This window comes from Mauremys reevesii, linkage group 9 (assembly GCF_016161935.1).
Source record: "Mauremys reevesii isolate NIE-2019 linkage group 9, ASM1616193v1, whole genome shotgun sequence".
Classification (NCBI taxonomy): domain Eukaryota; kingdom Metazoa; phylum Chordata; order Testudines; family Geoemydidae; genus Mauremys; species Mauremys reevesii.
The window spans coordinates 24684678-24699276 of record NC_052631.1 but is presented as its reverse complement, the minus strand read 5'-3'; the positions used below and the strand labels follow the sequence as shown (position 1 = coordinate 24699276).

The 14599-nt window shown below is 41.3% G+C and overlaps 1 protein-coding gene across 3 annotated transcripts in view; it reads left to right on the top strand.

The window, feature by feature from the left end:
* The window catches only part of ARHGEF26 (Rho guanine nucleotide exchange factor 26), a 104046-nt gene that overhangs the window by 73115 nt on the left and 16332 nt on the right, over positions 1-14599 (top strand). For all 3 annotated transcript variants that reach the window (XM_039489590.1, XM_039489589.1, XM_039489591.1), the window contains exon 12: positions 8536-8745. In XM_039489590.1, coding sequence (XP_039345524.1) covers positions 8536-8745 — 210 coding nt within the window. The remainder of the gene's footprint in view (positions 1-8535; positions 8746-14599) is intronic.

Below are 14599 nucleotides of genomic sequence, written 5' to 3'. Positions count from 1 at the left end.
CCCCTCAAACGGCAATATTGAAGATTATTAAAAGGTTTCTCTCAAACTGCCAGGAGACCTCTATTTTAGAGTTATTAAATGTTTTCAGCTCACTTTCTGTAATCCCCTAAAGATACCACTAAAATCATGTCTGTTTAATGGCTGCATGGCTTGTCAACTCCTGAGATAATCTTAGCAATGGAATGCAGCTGGACTTCATAAATTGGAAACCACCCAAAGGTTAAATAATACTTTGGAATGTTACCTGTTCACAGCTGCTTGCAAAACTGGGTTTGTGCACCAGATGCCAAAAAAAAAAAAAAAAGGAAAAACCTCATTTTCCTAATTAAAAAGGCAAGTAGATACCTCAACACAAATAAAAGGAAGCAACTTTTGTAATGAAATACTAAAGATTTCAGTGTGGAACTTGCAGGTATTCTTAATGGTAATAAGCTAAAATAACAGATTCATTTGTACTTACATTTTATTGGTTTCAAATTTGAGACCCATTTGAAAGAGTGAAGGAATAATTTGTGTTTATTTACTGTACATTTTCCAGGTTTTTTTACTTATATAGTGTATTTGTAGCTGTGTTGGTCTCAGGATACTGGAGAGGCCAGGAGGGTGAACTAATGTCTTATTCCAGTGGTTTTCAAACTGTGGGTACCCAGTACTGGGTCACGGAATGTAAAGCACTGGGTCGCGGCGTCTCTGGTCAGCACCATAGTTGTTGGGGCATTTGTTCAGGAAAGTTCTTTCCTGAACCCCCACTTCTGACCTTCAAACAACCCCTTCCCCCCACAATCTCTCCAAGCTCATCACCAGAAGCAAGCTCCCCGCAGACCAGGACACACCAACTCTCAAAGCAGCACCAGACCCTTCCAGAACAGCAGATGCAAAACCTGCAGATACATCTCTACTGCAACAAGGATCAACAGCCCACACAACACACCTTTCAAGATCCCTGGATCCCACACATGCCTATCCTAACATGTAGTGTACCTTATCCAGTGCACTAAACTTTTACCTTAGAACTATCAGAATTGTCAAGTCTCTTTCCTCCACTCCCCCCCATGATTTTACTGGAGACTTCTGGGCGGTCTCGGGACATATTTATTGCCTAGGCACCACAGAAAAAAATTTAATGGGTGCTTAGCACCCACCGGCAGCCAGCTCCCTTCCACCCCCACTGCCTCCCGTCCACACGCAGCTCCACCAATCAACTCCTCCCTCTCCCTCCCAGTGCTTTCCAACCTCAGAGATCAGCTGTTCCGTGGTGTGCTGGAGGCGCTGCTGGGGGAGGGGGGAGGAGCAGGGATGGGGCACGCTTTGGGGAGGGGGCAGAAATGGGTGGAAGCGGTGGGATGGGGCCTGAGGTGGAGTGGGGGCAGGAAGAGGTGGGGTGGGGGCTGGCGGCTTAGGGCTTCTTGGTAGATTATAATGGGGTCTTGCAAAAACTAATAATTAACTGCCTACCTGTTGAAAAGTGGAAGCTGCTCGTAACTCTTAAACTGCATGTCACTAAAAAAAAAAATACATTTACTGAAATTTTCCAATATTGGAAAAATATTATTTAATCTAGGGGATTAAAATGAGTTCTTCAGATCTTAAGGAGGTCCAGTTTAGCAACACAATAGTTCTGGCTTCTTTGTCTCATATATCCATGAAAGCTTCTGCAATCTTATATGAGCTTGCTTGCTGTGGGAAATACTGTATTGTTGCTGAGTTGGTGCCTAGGAAACTAACTTGCAAATTACAATCTAACTGAAAATTGGTCTTTGTTTTTTTTTTTTTTTTAAAATCATTAAAATCGCTTGCTAGAGTGTAGTTTTTGAAGTTTTGCATATCTGCATATTTTGTCAGTCTGTGTCAGCACTGCTATTTTCTGGTTGCAAGTGGCATTTTGAGATTTGTGATGAATGAGGGGTGGTTGTTTTTTTTTAAGAGGTGGAATTATATTAATTATTTAGTGCACCAATATGACAATCCCAACAGAATGCAGCTGTGCTTATCTCTGTCTTTCTTTGCAATACACACTGCTTCCTCAGGGAATTAACTTTGTGGGTGTGTGAGGACTGAAGACTCGTGTGTGTTAATTTTAGTGCAAAACCTGAAATTTCATTCTGTCTAGCAATTGCAGCTGTTTCTCACTCCTTGCGGACAAAACAGATGTGGGGTCTGACTGATCTGGTTTACACTAGTGTAAGTCAGAAGGAATTCCTTTATGCTAGTGTAAAACTATCAAGATCAAGAATCTGGCTTGAATTGAAAATATTAAATTCTGTATTTCCCTATAGAGACAGCCAGCAGTAAGATATATGCAAATGTTGGTTTAAGCAGCTATACTTTATATAATATTATACAAATATAGAGTACTATTAAAATAGGGAGGTCCTAAAATTTGGGAGGTCCAGCCCTCCAGTAGAGTGTAAATATCTCAAAGTAATTTAACTTCCCTCCCCACAAAAAGAAACTATATTTTTGCAAGAGAGGAAATACATCTTTTGAGATGAGGGCATATGCTTCATTGATTGTATACTTTGTTCTTAATACCATGAGACTTAATATTAACAATTAAAACTCTTTGATTTCCTACAGTCCTGCAAAATAACATACTTTAGTGACATTTTTACCTGTACAGTAGACAGACCAAACAAAAGCTGCTTGCACCATTACTGTTATATTTCTAATTCATAAATGCTTACCATGTTCATATTTTCAAAATAAAGTAGAAGGAAGACAGTAGCACTAGAATGATGGTTCAGATCAGGGATTCTCAAACTTCATTGTACCATGAACCACTTTTGACAACAAAAACTACTACACGACCCCAGGACGGGGGTCCAAAGCCCAGCGGCTTCAACCTCAGGTGGCGGGGCCTGTAACCTCAGCCCCACTGCCCAGGGCTGAAGCCAAAGCCTGAGCCTCTCCTCTGCCCAGTGGGGAGTGGGGCAACCCCATTTTAATGGGGTTGAGACCCACTTTGGGGTCCCAACCCACAGTTTGAGAACTGCTGGTTCAGATTATAGATCTGGCTAGTTACAACAAACGAAGGTGCTGCAGCTCCAAGTTAAAGCCCATGCCAAGTGATGGAATCTGTCCAAAACAATTATTCATAAGAAAACACATGGAGTGCTATATATGGCCGTTATCCTTGCAAGAACATACTCACTGGGTTGGCATTTCTTTGGCTTATAGTATTCCATAGACATAGAGATAAGCCAGAACCAGGTTGATGCCTTTGTTGGCTTGCGTACCTCTATTATATAGTACTGCTTACATTGATTTGTACAGTGCTAATGTGTGATTTAGGGCACGGTGTCCTGCCACTGCTTAGAGGAACTTTATCTAGAAGATATCAGGTTTTTTATTTAATTATATTTAAATAATTGGCATAGTCCTACAACAAAACACTCACTCAATTCACTGAGACTTTGTTTGGACAGAGAACAAGTATTTTTAAACATTTTGAGTTTGCAGTGAGATTTTGTGCAGTTCAACACCTTCTGAACCTTGACAGTGTCTAAATTGGCTGTTTTGGTTGAATTCAAAAAGCAGAAAGAAGGAAAGCAGAGCTGTTAGTCAATGACATATTACAAGTGGCTTTCCAGAAGTTGAAATGAATCTTAAACTACCTCTCTTTTATTCTGCTGAGCAGAGAAGTTACTTTAAAAAAAAAATCAATCAGAAAAAAAAAATGGGGGGGGAGATCTCTAGTTGTGTAGTGAAGAAGCATATACCATATGTTCTGGTTTGACTAGGTGCTGATTTTATCTTGCATGGTTGTACAATAATATGATTGATAGTGTGTGATGTAAAATCTTATAGCTTGGGGCTGTACTCTGTCAGTTTTGTGTGATTTACTGCTTAGAGAAGAAAGCTTGAAAGAACTACTTGGAAATAAGCAGATCAACGTTACTGTCTTCTCAAAAAGATGAACATAGATATTAGATAATCTGAAATGGGATTTTGATTGAGTTGCTGTTTAATCTTTTTAGTGCTAAAGAGTTATGTGATTTTTGTCAGGGCTTGTATCCAGTATTTTCAGGCAATGAATGACTTCGGTCTGCCATCTTCTATTGGACAGTGCACATGCTTGTGAGTTGATGTATATCTGCCAACATGAGTAGGGGCAAAACACACTATTCAGAGGTTCCAGAACATAATGCAAACGGACCTTTGTTCAATCCCTAAATCTTAGAAATTTTGCTCTCACAAAGTTATAAAATCAGTGTTTGCAGATTGTGCAGAACAAAAGTAAAAATGTGTGTCAACAATCCCAGTGAGTGAATAAGAAGAATATTCATAGTTACATAAACTATGCTGGCAGGGACTACTAATTCACAAATTTCAGTAATGAACCATTCGCTATGTAGAGCAGAAAAGAATGGCCCAAGTGCTTCACAGGGCACTACAGCATCAGGAATGGCTCATGCTTTGAGGCAGAGTGGACTTTTGCTCTGTTCCATTGTAGCAAATATTCTGAAGTCGATTAAAAATGCATTTCTTCATATGAATGTAGATTCATTTACTATTATACTGTTGAGTTGATAAGGATTTATGGGCATTCTTATGAAATAATATAGGTAAAATTCATCTTAAAAGGTGTTCAGTTTTCTGTATATTTCCACCTATTATCTTGAGTCAGTTTGTTTTACAGACTTCAGCTATTAAGAGAAGTGGATAGTAGTATCTCTTTACTGCAGACAATAAGGAAAAACCTACAGAATAGACTGTACCTCAGTGGAGCCGTGCAACTCATATTGTACCCCACAGGCCATAAGTGAAGTTGTGACTTGACTAAGCTGTAGCTTTTGACTTACTGGAGAGAGAGAGAGAGACAGGAAGTCTCTGAAAGAGTGATGGTTCCGTTGGATTATCTGTTTAAGGAGAGTTGAATAAAGCAAACCTTCTGAAATTAAACAGAACAGTTGCTGTGAAACCTAGAATTATTATTGGCTTCTATTCATATCTCATTGCTAGATGGTTAGTATCTAATTGGTTCACATATTGGTGACTGGTTAATTCGTGGATTAGTAGTCCATACCAGGATAGTTAGTATAACTATAAATACTACTGGTTTGAACTAAAAGGAGAATTTCTTACTGCACAATCAGAAACAATTGAGAAATATATTGACCATGGGATCATTTTTTTCTGTGCTGCTGTACAGAAGATTACCAGATTTGGGATTTTTCTTTCTGTTTCATCAAGCCCTTGGGGGACAATAAATCTGAAAAATGACCCTGCCTGGTTTTAGTAGTGGGGGCCTTGTCACAGTTTACAATCCAGAGTAGGCTTACTGAAACTGATAGAGCTAGGTAGTTATCAGCTGCCTTTAAAAAGTAACTCATCTTGATGAACAGCTGGTGAATTTACAATCACATATAAGACAATTACGGGAAATACACACCCGTTATCCAGTGCAAGGAAAAAAGGCTTTCAATTTGTGTTTTTTCTAGCTGAGCAATTCTGTTTCCAAAGTAAGTGGTGCAAATTCTTTTGAATGCTCCTTAAATCATGTTTTGGTAGCTGAATGCAGGTAAACAGTTTAAAGAACTGGAAATGTCATTAAGATGAACTTCTCCTTGAAAGGCTTTTCTAGCATTTCTTTACATTCATTGGACATGAATTAGTAAGTTGGCTAAAACAACAAATATAAAAGAAACCTGCTTGGATTCACAGTGTGGAGTGCTTAGGCATGTTTCTGAAGATGTCTGGAGATTCCACAGTTCAGGCACCTGTTGTCAGATAAATGTTAATGGATTGGAGGCCGGGAGGGGTTGAAGTAACTGTTTACTGACAGCGTACAGAAACCTCAAGTAACAAGATGACCTGACCAGGCGTTCTCTTACACAAAAGCTGAAGACACGGCAAAGAGAGATTCTTGATTAGCTAGAGTAGTTCAGATTTAGGAAGATGAATGACTAAATTGTTTAGGGAGAAGGAGTGTAAGTTTTTAAGTCTTGGTGCTTGGGTAACAGATTTTTTTAAATTGTATTTCTTCATGGCATCCATTTTTTTTCCATTTTAGTAACTCTAAACAAAAGTAATTCAGAAATTTTTAATATATATAAAAATGCTATTGCATGTCCAAATAATCCTGGAATATGATTCAGAGTAGTACTTCATATGCATTTTTTTTGCTTCCTTGGTTTGTAATGAACAGCGTGTGTGTGTGTGTGTGTGTGTGTGCATGCACGCACGCACATGCATGCTCCACCACCCACTACTATATGGAATGCCGCATCTTCTCGTGTGTGTTTTCCCCTCTACACCTCCCACCCTCCACCGTCTGAACTAGTGCAACCTATCCTTACCTGACTGAGAAGAGGTCCTGAGTTCTTCTGTTTCCAAATGTCTATTGCCCAATGTGTTTGGTTAGCCGACAGCTGTGGTGTATTTATTTGTAGGCAGCCATAGCTTATTAGTTCTTTTGCCCAGAATCCGCTGATTATTTTTGTCAGGAATGTGCTTAGCAGTGTAATGAGTGTTTGTCAGTTAACAGCTGCTTTCAGAGCCTGCAGGGAGGTACATGCATTGTATTGCTTGAGTATCACTTTAAAAAAAAGGAAAAAAAGAAAAAAAAGAAAAAGTGGTATCTTAAAATACATATATTTATAGAATTCAGACGACACATCCTTGCCCACCTTCTTCCCCAAAGCCACCCCATAATAAGCATTGTAAGATGAAGTGGAGCTTTTGAGCTCTACCTCTTGTCAGTATGTCTTTAAATACTTTTAGTGCAGTTATCGAGCTCACACGGTGGTCTTGTTTTTTGTATTCACTAGAATAAATAGTATGTTTTTATTTATCTCATATTGGAAAAGAGATCATATGTCTAAAAGATATACATTACTATACTATATTTCAGCAACGCCAGTACGAGGTGAGAATAGGTGACAGCAGTCATCAACCATTTGCTTGAAGCCATAATGGCGTTAATTGCCATATACCAAGTTTTGAAACATTGTAATAGATTGTGGTCCAGCTCCTGTACATGCTGTGACAAGATGACCAGTGTTAGTATGGTGGGTCCTGCGCTTTTCTTGGCAGAGGCTAGGATGCTAATCCTTGCCCCTGCTCTTGTGGCACCAAGGGCACCACTAGTGGCCCGAGGAGGTGAAGCATGGGAGGGATCTGGGTTTGCTCCTCACTCTGAACCCCAGCCCCTCTCAACCCCTGTGGGTTCTTACCCTCTTCCCCCTTGGTTGGGTACCTTCGCTCCTTAGACGCTGGGGAAGGGAGTCTCCCTCTCCTGCTGGGGCAGGGTCTCCCTTACTTCAGTTCTCTGATCTTTCAGGTCTTATAGCACACCTCCAAGCTTCCAACTTTTGAATGCTGCATCTGATCAAGTCCAAAATTTCAGGGAATGTCCTAGGAATCATTGAGCAGAACCCTATTTTAGTGAAAATATGAAGGAAAAAAAACCCTAATGAGGGGCGCACAGTACCCTGGGCGTCTGGTTAGCACACAGAGAGCTTCAGCCACCTTTGTAATTGTCTGTAGATCAAAGATGGCAACAATTAACATCTTCCAGCATAACACCCTCCAGCTCAGCTTAGCTTTACTCAGCCTCCTAATACAGTTAAAAAAAAATTGACACTCTGAATGACTTCTCTCTGAGCCAGAAAGGGAGAGAGAAAAAAACGATGGGGGAAGAAGGGAATGGGGATGCTCAGAGAGCCCCTGGCATGGTTGGGGGAAAATGGAGGATGCAGCCATGGGAGAAATGGGGGGTGAACACAGAAACAAAAGGTCTGGCAGTGGGAGAGAATGGAGAGCCCTGCTCTTGGAGGCCTAGGGGTGCATACTGAGTGGGCAGGGGAAAGAAAATGGGTTTGGGGGGTGGCATACAGAACCCCTGGTAGTGGAACAATGGGGGACCCTAGTGTGGTGGGAAAGAGGGCTATGAAGGGGAACCCAGAGATCCGCAATGGGGGGAAGCGTGAGGGACAATTGTATGGGCGATGGCGGGGACAGAGAGCCCCTGGTGTAGGGGAAGGGGAGGTGCACAGGGTCCCTGGCATGAGGGTGGAAGTTGCCAGGAGTCCCTGAAATAGAAGTAGATGGTAGGGTGGCATACAGAGAGCTTAGGGAGGGAGGTGTGCAAAGAGCCCCTGGTGTGTGTAGTGTGCTCAACCTACAAAAGCAACAAAGTGTGCAACTTCCAGTAAAGCATATAACGAAGAGTTGCTTTTGGATGTCAAGTATTGCTTAGGAATTACAGAAAATAAACCAGAAGACATTATTCTCCATTTGCTACGGAGAAAGCTAAGCTTACATCACCCAAGGAGTGTCAAAGCCGTGTAAACTGTGTTGCTCACTGAAATGCCTTAAAGCGCAAAGATTAATTTCTTTTGCATCTTTGACAAGCAGATGCTTTGTAAATTTCGGAGGAAAAAATATTGCTAAAGGGCTGAAAGTGTCAGAATAATTATGTGCTGTGGAAAAGCCTGGGAAATGGGTGCTACTCCTGAATTTGCTTCTGGACATGTTTAGTGGAGAATTGTTTACTCTGAGCAAAAGTGTTAGGTTTTTTCCCTTGTTTTGCAGTGAGGAGAGCTACAATGTCACAGATTATTCCTTGAGGGACCAGCTGTTGGTTGAACAATGCGACAGTGAGGAGCTGAATTCCTCACCCGTAAAGAATAGTTCCACTATGCTGTACTCTCGGCAGAGCTCTACAAGTCACCTCTTCAGATTAACTGTCCTTAGCAACCACGCAGGAGAGAAGGTGGAGATGCTACTGGGGACTGAGACTCAGTAAGTAGATAACTAAAAACTTCTCTAACTCTCCTTCCCTCTTCTCCCATTTGAGGCATTTTTCTTCTAGCTAGGGTGCTGGAGCATAGAGTCCTTTCATTCTACTCTGTTGTTTGTTCAGCAAGTCTGAAAAACATAGCAGAGTCCCCATACAGCATCTTGATAACAGGCCTCAACTGTAGTGGTCAAAATAACAAAACAAAATGGAACTGCTGCCAAACCCAGATATCTCAGGACTGTGTAAGCCGTTATACTTCCTGCACTGGACAGTAGGGCTGGGCCAGAAGCTGTTTTCCCATCCTGTGACAAATTTTGTGATTTCAAAAAATTTCCCATTCTACATTGAGGTTTTTTTAGTGAAAAAACAGAGACTGAGAGAGACCCACACCAGAATAGCCAATAGTCTGAATCAGGCAGAGCAGGAACTTGAACCTGCTTTTCCCACCTCCTAGGTGAGTGCCCTAACCAGTAGGCTATCAACTATTATAGAATGCAGCTATTGCTTTCTGACTCTGATGAAACTGACCCTTTCCCACCAAAAATTTTGGTTTCATTGAAACAGCATTTTCAATTCCAGACCCACTCTACTAAACAATGTACTGGTCAAATATAATAACTTAACCTGTTAATCTTACAGTAGAAGTAAGCTGCATATTATTGACTCATATAAGATTTTAAAAGTATGTACAGTATGTGATTTGCTTATGGTTTTTAAGTGTTGGATTCACTATTTATTATAATTTTATAATATGTTGGAGCAAAATGGCATAGAAACAAAGATATGCAAAATTCAACCCATAACAGTTAAGGGAGCCGTTATAGTGGCACTTGAATTTGCCTCCTGGGAAAATTTGTATATTTCTCTCATATGTATCAAATGAATTCCACTCCAGGTTCCGTACAGGTAGGTTTTTTTATCTTTTTCAAATCAGAATATCTGTTCTTTGAACTGATTACGCTCATATAATTACGTCTCACTAGTGAGATCAGTAACTTGACTGGAGCCATGCTAAACTTAGAACAAGACAAAGAAACTATATGGATGCTCCTGTGCTCTGAATGTGTATGCAGATTTACTAATTATATAATGTCAACCCATCTCAAGATACAGCCCATATTTAAAGAGCAACACGAAATGTTAGCCTGGGATATTATGTGACATCTGTACATTACAAAAATCTGTGGAGTGCATTAGAGACAATTTCTGCACCAGCAGAAGAGAACTTTGTTGCAAACTTCTCCATGCTTGAGATAATGGTAATATGTAGCTATCTGCAGTTTTGTATTAGCATAATTCATTGCGGGCTGTTAGGTTCTGTGGAGATCTGCGACTAGAGTATAGGATGACTACTTTTGGTGGTACGGTTTAGCAGCTGGAAAGGTGTGTGATTAGGGCTGTATGCCTCTGGTATGTGTATGTTTGAAGGGTTTGGCAACTGGGAAAAGGGAACTGACTTATGGCAGGACCTTTCTTTGGACAATGCACACTCCTTTCCATTGCCCTCTTTCCTCCTCCTTCGCCACAGACTTTTCCCTAGCATCTACACACAAACCAGCTGCGGCCTTCAATATACTCTAAGCCCAGCTGACACTCTGCTCAATATCAGTGGATCATTTTGATAGCCAAATTCCCTCTAAATTGCACCAAATCTTTCTAATCCAGAAGAGTGTCCCAGCTCTCAACACCCCAGTGTGCTGTTATACACACTCGGTTCAATTGGCCAACTATTGGGTACTGCACTGAAGCCCAGGAAGGCAACTGCTGTTCTGTACTTGCAGCTCAGGAGGCTATATTTGAAAATCTGGCTGTGGGTATATCAGCTGGGCCTCAATGTACTCTGTGGTGCACTGGACCCAAATTCTATGGCAAGCACTCTTCAGTTCCACAGGAAAGTTAATTGAGCTTAATTTGTTGACCCCTCCCCATATCATACGTTGTTGAGTCCTCTTTGGAAGTGCAATAACATCTATGGAACCCCTGTAAAAGAGGGAGAGTTATTCCCAATAAGGCTAGATGCCTAGGGTCCCTGTGGAGACAGTATCTACATGTGTAAGCTGGTTAAAGCTCTCTGAGAGCAGGCTTCTTGCCATCTTCACTTCAAATGGGGAAGGAGGGTCTTGGGAGTGAAGCCACAGGGGGGCTCTTTATCATAGTGTGCCAAGGGCCCCAGATTGCCTGAATCAGCCTTGCGTGCTTCACAATTGGTCCCTGACTGTCTCCACTCTCCCTCTGCAGCCCTGTTCAGATCTCCCAGTCACATTTTCGCATCTCTGGTGGGAGTGAGCTCTGCTCAGCACCCACAGCTCAGCCCAGGACTATCACGCGCACCAGAGCGCACTCTTTTAAAAAAAGGCAAGGGCAGTTCTGACAAGCCAGGAGAATTGTTGTCCTGCTTTCTGTTTCCTTCTGTGGGCCACAGGGCAGGAGAATTTGCAACTTATGCACTTCTCCTTGTGGTGAGAGCAGCACAGAAAGAAGAAGCTGCAGACAGATCCCAGCAGGGCAGAAAGAACAAAATGTCAGGTGCCTGGCTGCATCCAAAGGATAGATTTAATGGCTAGAACATGGAATTCTGCAGGTGTTAAATTCAGTGAACAAGGAATTGTAGAGTGTGTAAGGCACTGTTTATATAAGTCACTGCATCTGGCGGCTTTACCAAAGCAGAATCTTTCAGAGTGGTCACCGAAGGCTCAGGTGAAATATCACTTACAAAAAGTTTTTTCACAAGAATTCAAAGCAAGAAGTGTTTTCCTTATTTTCAGTCCTGCAGCTTTCAACATCAACCTTACCCAGATAATTTTCCACTGACTGCAGCCTTAAGTCCTTATAAATGGTGCCAATATTTATATACTGTATTAAATGGAGATTAACTAAATCTGGCTAGGTGATGGTGGCCATTGTACATGCAAACAATTTTATGCAGGGTGTTTGGCCTCTGAAAACTAATTTTTACTGCCTCTTCCTCAATATCACAACCCCGATTTACCTGATCTTATCAGTCTTTGAACAGTTGTCATTTCTCCAGCTGAGCACATAGATCAGACTTGCTCAAGAGCGATTGAGGACAGAGTGGTTTGTTTGTTACTCCTGCTCTTAGGGGAGGGCTATGGTTGAACATTAAGGGAAAACGCTAAAGAGACATAATAGTTCTATGTCTTCCTCTGGATAAATGCAACACCTCACTGTCTCTTCTTTCAGAAGCATGAAAGAGTCAAATAAATATTGAAACAGAAAATACCACTATGTTTTAAGCCATGGGTCACGCATTCTTCTAGTGATGACAGCCCAGCGGTTAAGTGTAGGAGGTTACTTTATGTCAAACTCATTGTTCAAAAGTTATAAGTGATTTTTGCCAAACCTCTCTGGCCACAAAACAGGATCTAACAGTGAAATTAATTTTAAACTAGCATACCTCAAACCCACCACACTGTTGCTGATGTAGACTGTGGTGAGTTGGCCTCTGTCAGTCAGTGAATTTAGCAAATAAAAAAAGACTTACATATCTTAGCAGTAAAGTCATTCTGAGGATACAAATGTTGGCTGTTGGATGAAATATTTATCTAAGGCAGGGGGTCTCCAACTGGGGGTTGTGACCCCTCAGAGGGTTTTGAGGTTATTATGTGGGGGTCACGAGCTCTCAGCCTCCACCTCTAAGCCCCTGCTTTGCCTCCAGCCTTTATAAAAGTGTTAAATATAAACAAATGTTTTTAATTTATAAGGGGGGTTGCACTGAGAGGCTTGCTGTGTGAAAGGGGTCACCAGTACAAAAGTTTGAGAACCACTGATCTAAGGGCTTGTCTACATGAACATTTTTTTGCCACAAACTGAGCTGTGAATCTACTGTGCACTAGCCTGCCATGCACTAACTGTCCATGTGGACCCTACGAATGTGCACTAACAATTTACTAGTGTGCTTTGATCAACCCCACTTTGCAGTGGGAGAAAATTAAAGTAAGCTCCACATAGAAAGTTAGTGTGAGGCAAGTTAGTATGGGGTAAAGTCGCACCTCAGCCTGCTGTGAACTAAATGTATACAAGCCTTTAGGTAAAATCTAGGCACAATCTGAACGTTGTTCATGAATGCTGTTTTGTCACAGGTCTTCAGGTTTTCCTGGACAGTTTAAAAACAGAAGGTGGATGAATGTGAAATAGAATTAAATCAGAGAAAAGGGGATATTAAAAAGAGGAAAAAATTAAATATGGAGGTGGATGGAGTGAGTGAGGTGAAAGGGAGAAGAAGATAAGTGTCAAATGACACACAAATGGGGACGTTAGTGTGTTCAATAAAGGAGCATAAATAAAATTATACTTCATTGGCAGACATCGATCTCCGTGCTTTGGGGAAAGATATGTGATGGATATTTTGTGCATTTATGTTAGTATGGATATTACTGCCCATTCTGGATTAAAAATTGGGTTAGAGATGAAAGCAGAATTGACTAGAATTTATGCACAGCCTTCTGGCTGATTGGAGCAGGGCCTACCAGCCATCAAATCCCTGTTTTATTTTCAGATTTATCCCTTGAAAAATGGTTACGTGTTGTCAGCTATATAGATGGAGCTGGGCTCCATTTATCCTGCAGCAGAGAAGGGCAGTGGTTGCTCATAAATCATTCCCCTACTATAAGAAATGAGACAGTTAAGTCTGAGTTAGAGGAGACCCAAAGAACCATCTTGCTGGCCTTCTCCAAAATCCTTAGTGAGGTCATAGATTCATGGGGGCACCACGGTCCACAGGATAGAACCCAAGACTGGCAGTCACGAGACATGAGATTTTTTTGTTACCTCTGCTACTGACTTTGTAATGTAATCTTGGGTCAGTTGCCCCTTTGTGTCAGAGTTTCCCATCTGTGAAGTGTGGATAACCCTTTCCCACCTTGGTAAGACACTTTGAGATGTCTACTTTTAGGTGGATGAAAACTGCCATATAACGGTGAGGTGGTAATGGTGTTTAATTATCGCAGTGCATATGAGTGAGTTACGTTATGGACTTCAGGGGCACAGTCCAAGGTGCTAAACCCAGCTGTTAGGAGTCAGTTTTCATAGTGAGATGTGGGTGAATCACACCACTTAAAACAATTTTCTTATGTTCTGTAAAACATACCTATGTATATGACATATTTTTTCTCATTGTCAAAAACTTCCACTCCTGTTTGCTATAGGTTAATCTGCTATCATTAACTCATGTTTAGAGAGAGAGAGAGAGAGAGACTCTTTTAAAAACCATACATCCAAACTAGGCAGAGTTTGTCTTATATAATCCTGTCATGAAAGGATTGAGTAATTCTATATCCCTGCATTTTATGACTAAACCATACAGCATACTCATTGCACCGTGTGTGTGTAAACAAACTCCTCTTTGTGGATGTTTATTCACTAGTTATACTTCAGTGTCGTGAACAGCCTTAATAATGCATGTGATCGTATTTGTTGTGTTGATTCTGAAATATATTAGAGGTGTGCTAAGTCCTTGAAGCCAAGCCTGAGCCCCCCAATAGTTCATGTAGGTGTTTTGATGTCTCACATGAGGAGGTGTTTCAGGAAGGAGCTGTGTTAGTTCACGAGCCATAAACTCAGAATAAATAGAGCTTTTTAAACAGCTTGTAGTCCATGGATATAGTTTTTAAGAGAATAAATACATGACAAATAATAGTAATTTTTTGTAGCTGATTTCCAGACCAGACTAAAACTTTACCTAGTGCAGGGAAAACACATTCAGTCCTAAGAGTCAGGGATGCAGAGGTGGATTAGGGGTTTGTGGGGCCCTGGGCCAGAGCAAGTGGAGGCCCCTCCCCACCCCTGCTCCTGCCGGGGAAATGGGGTTGGGACACGGGGGCTTCCCCCGCTCCTCGG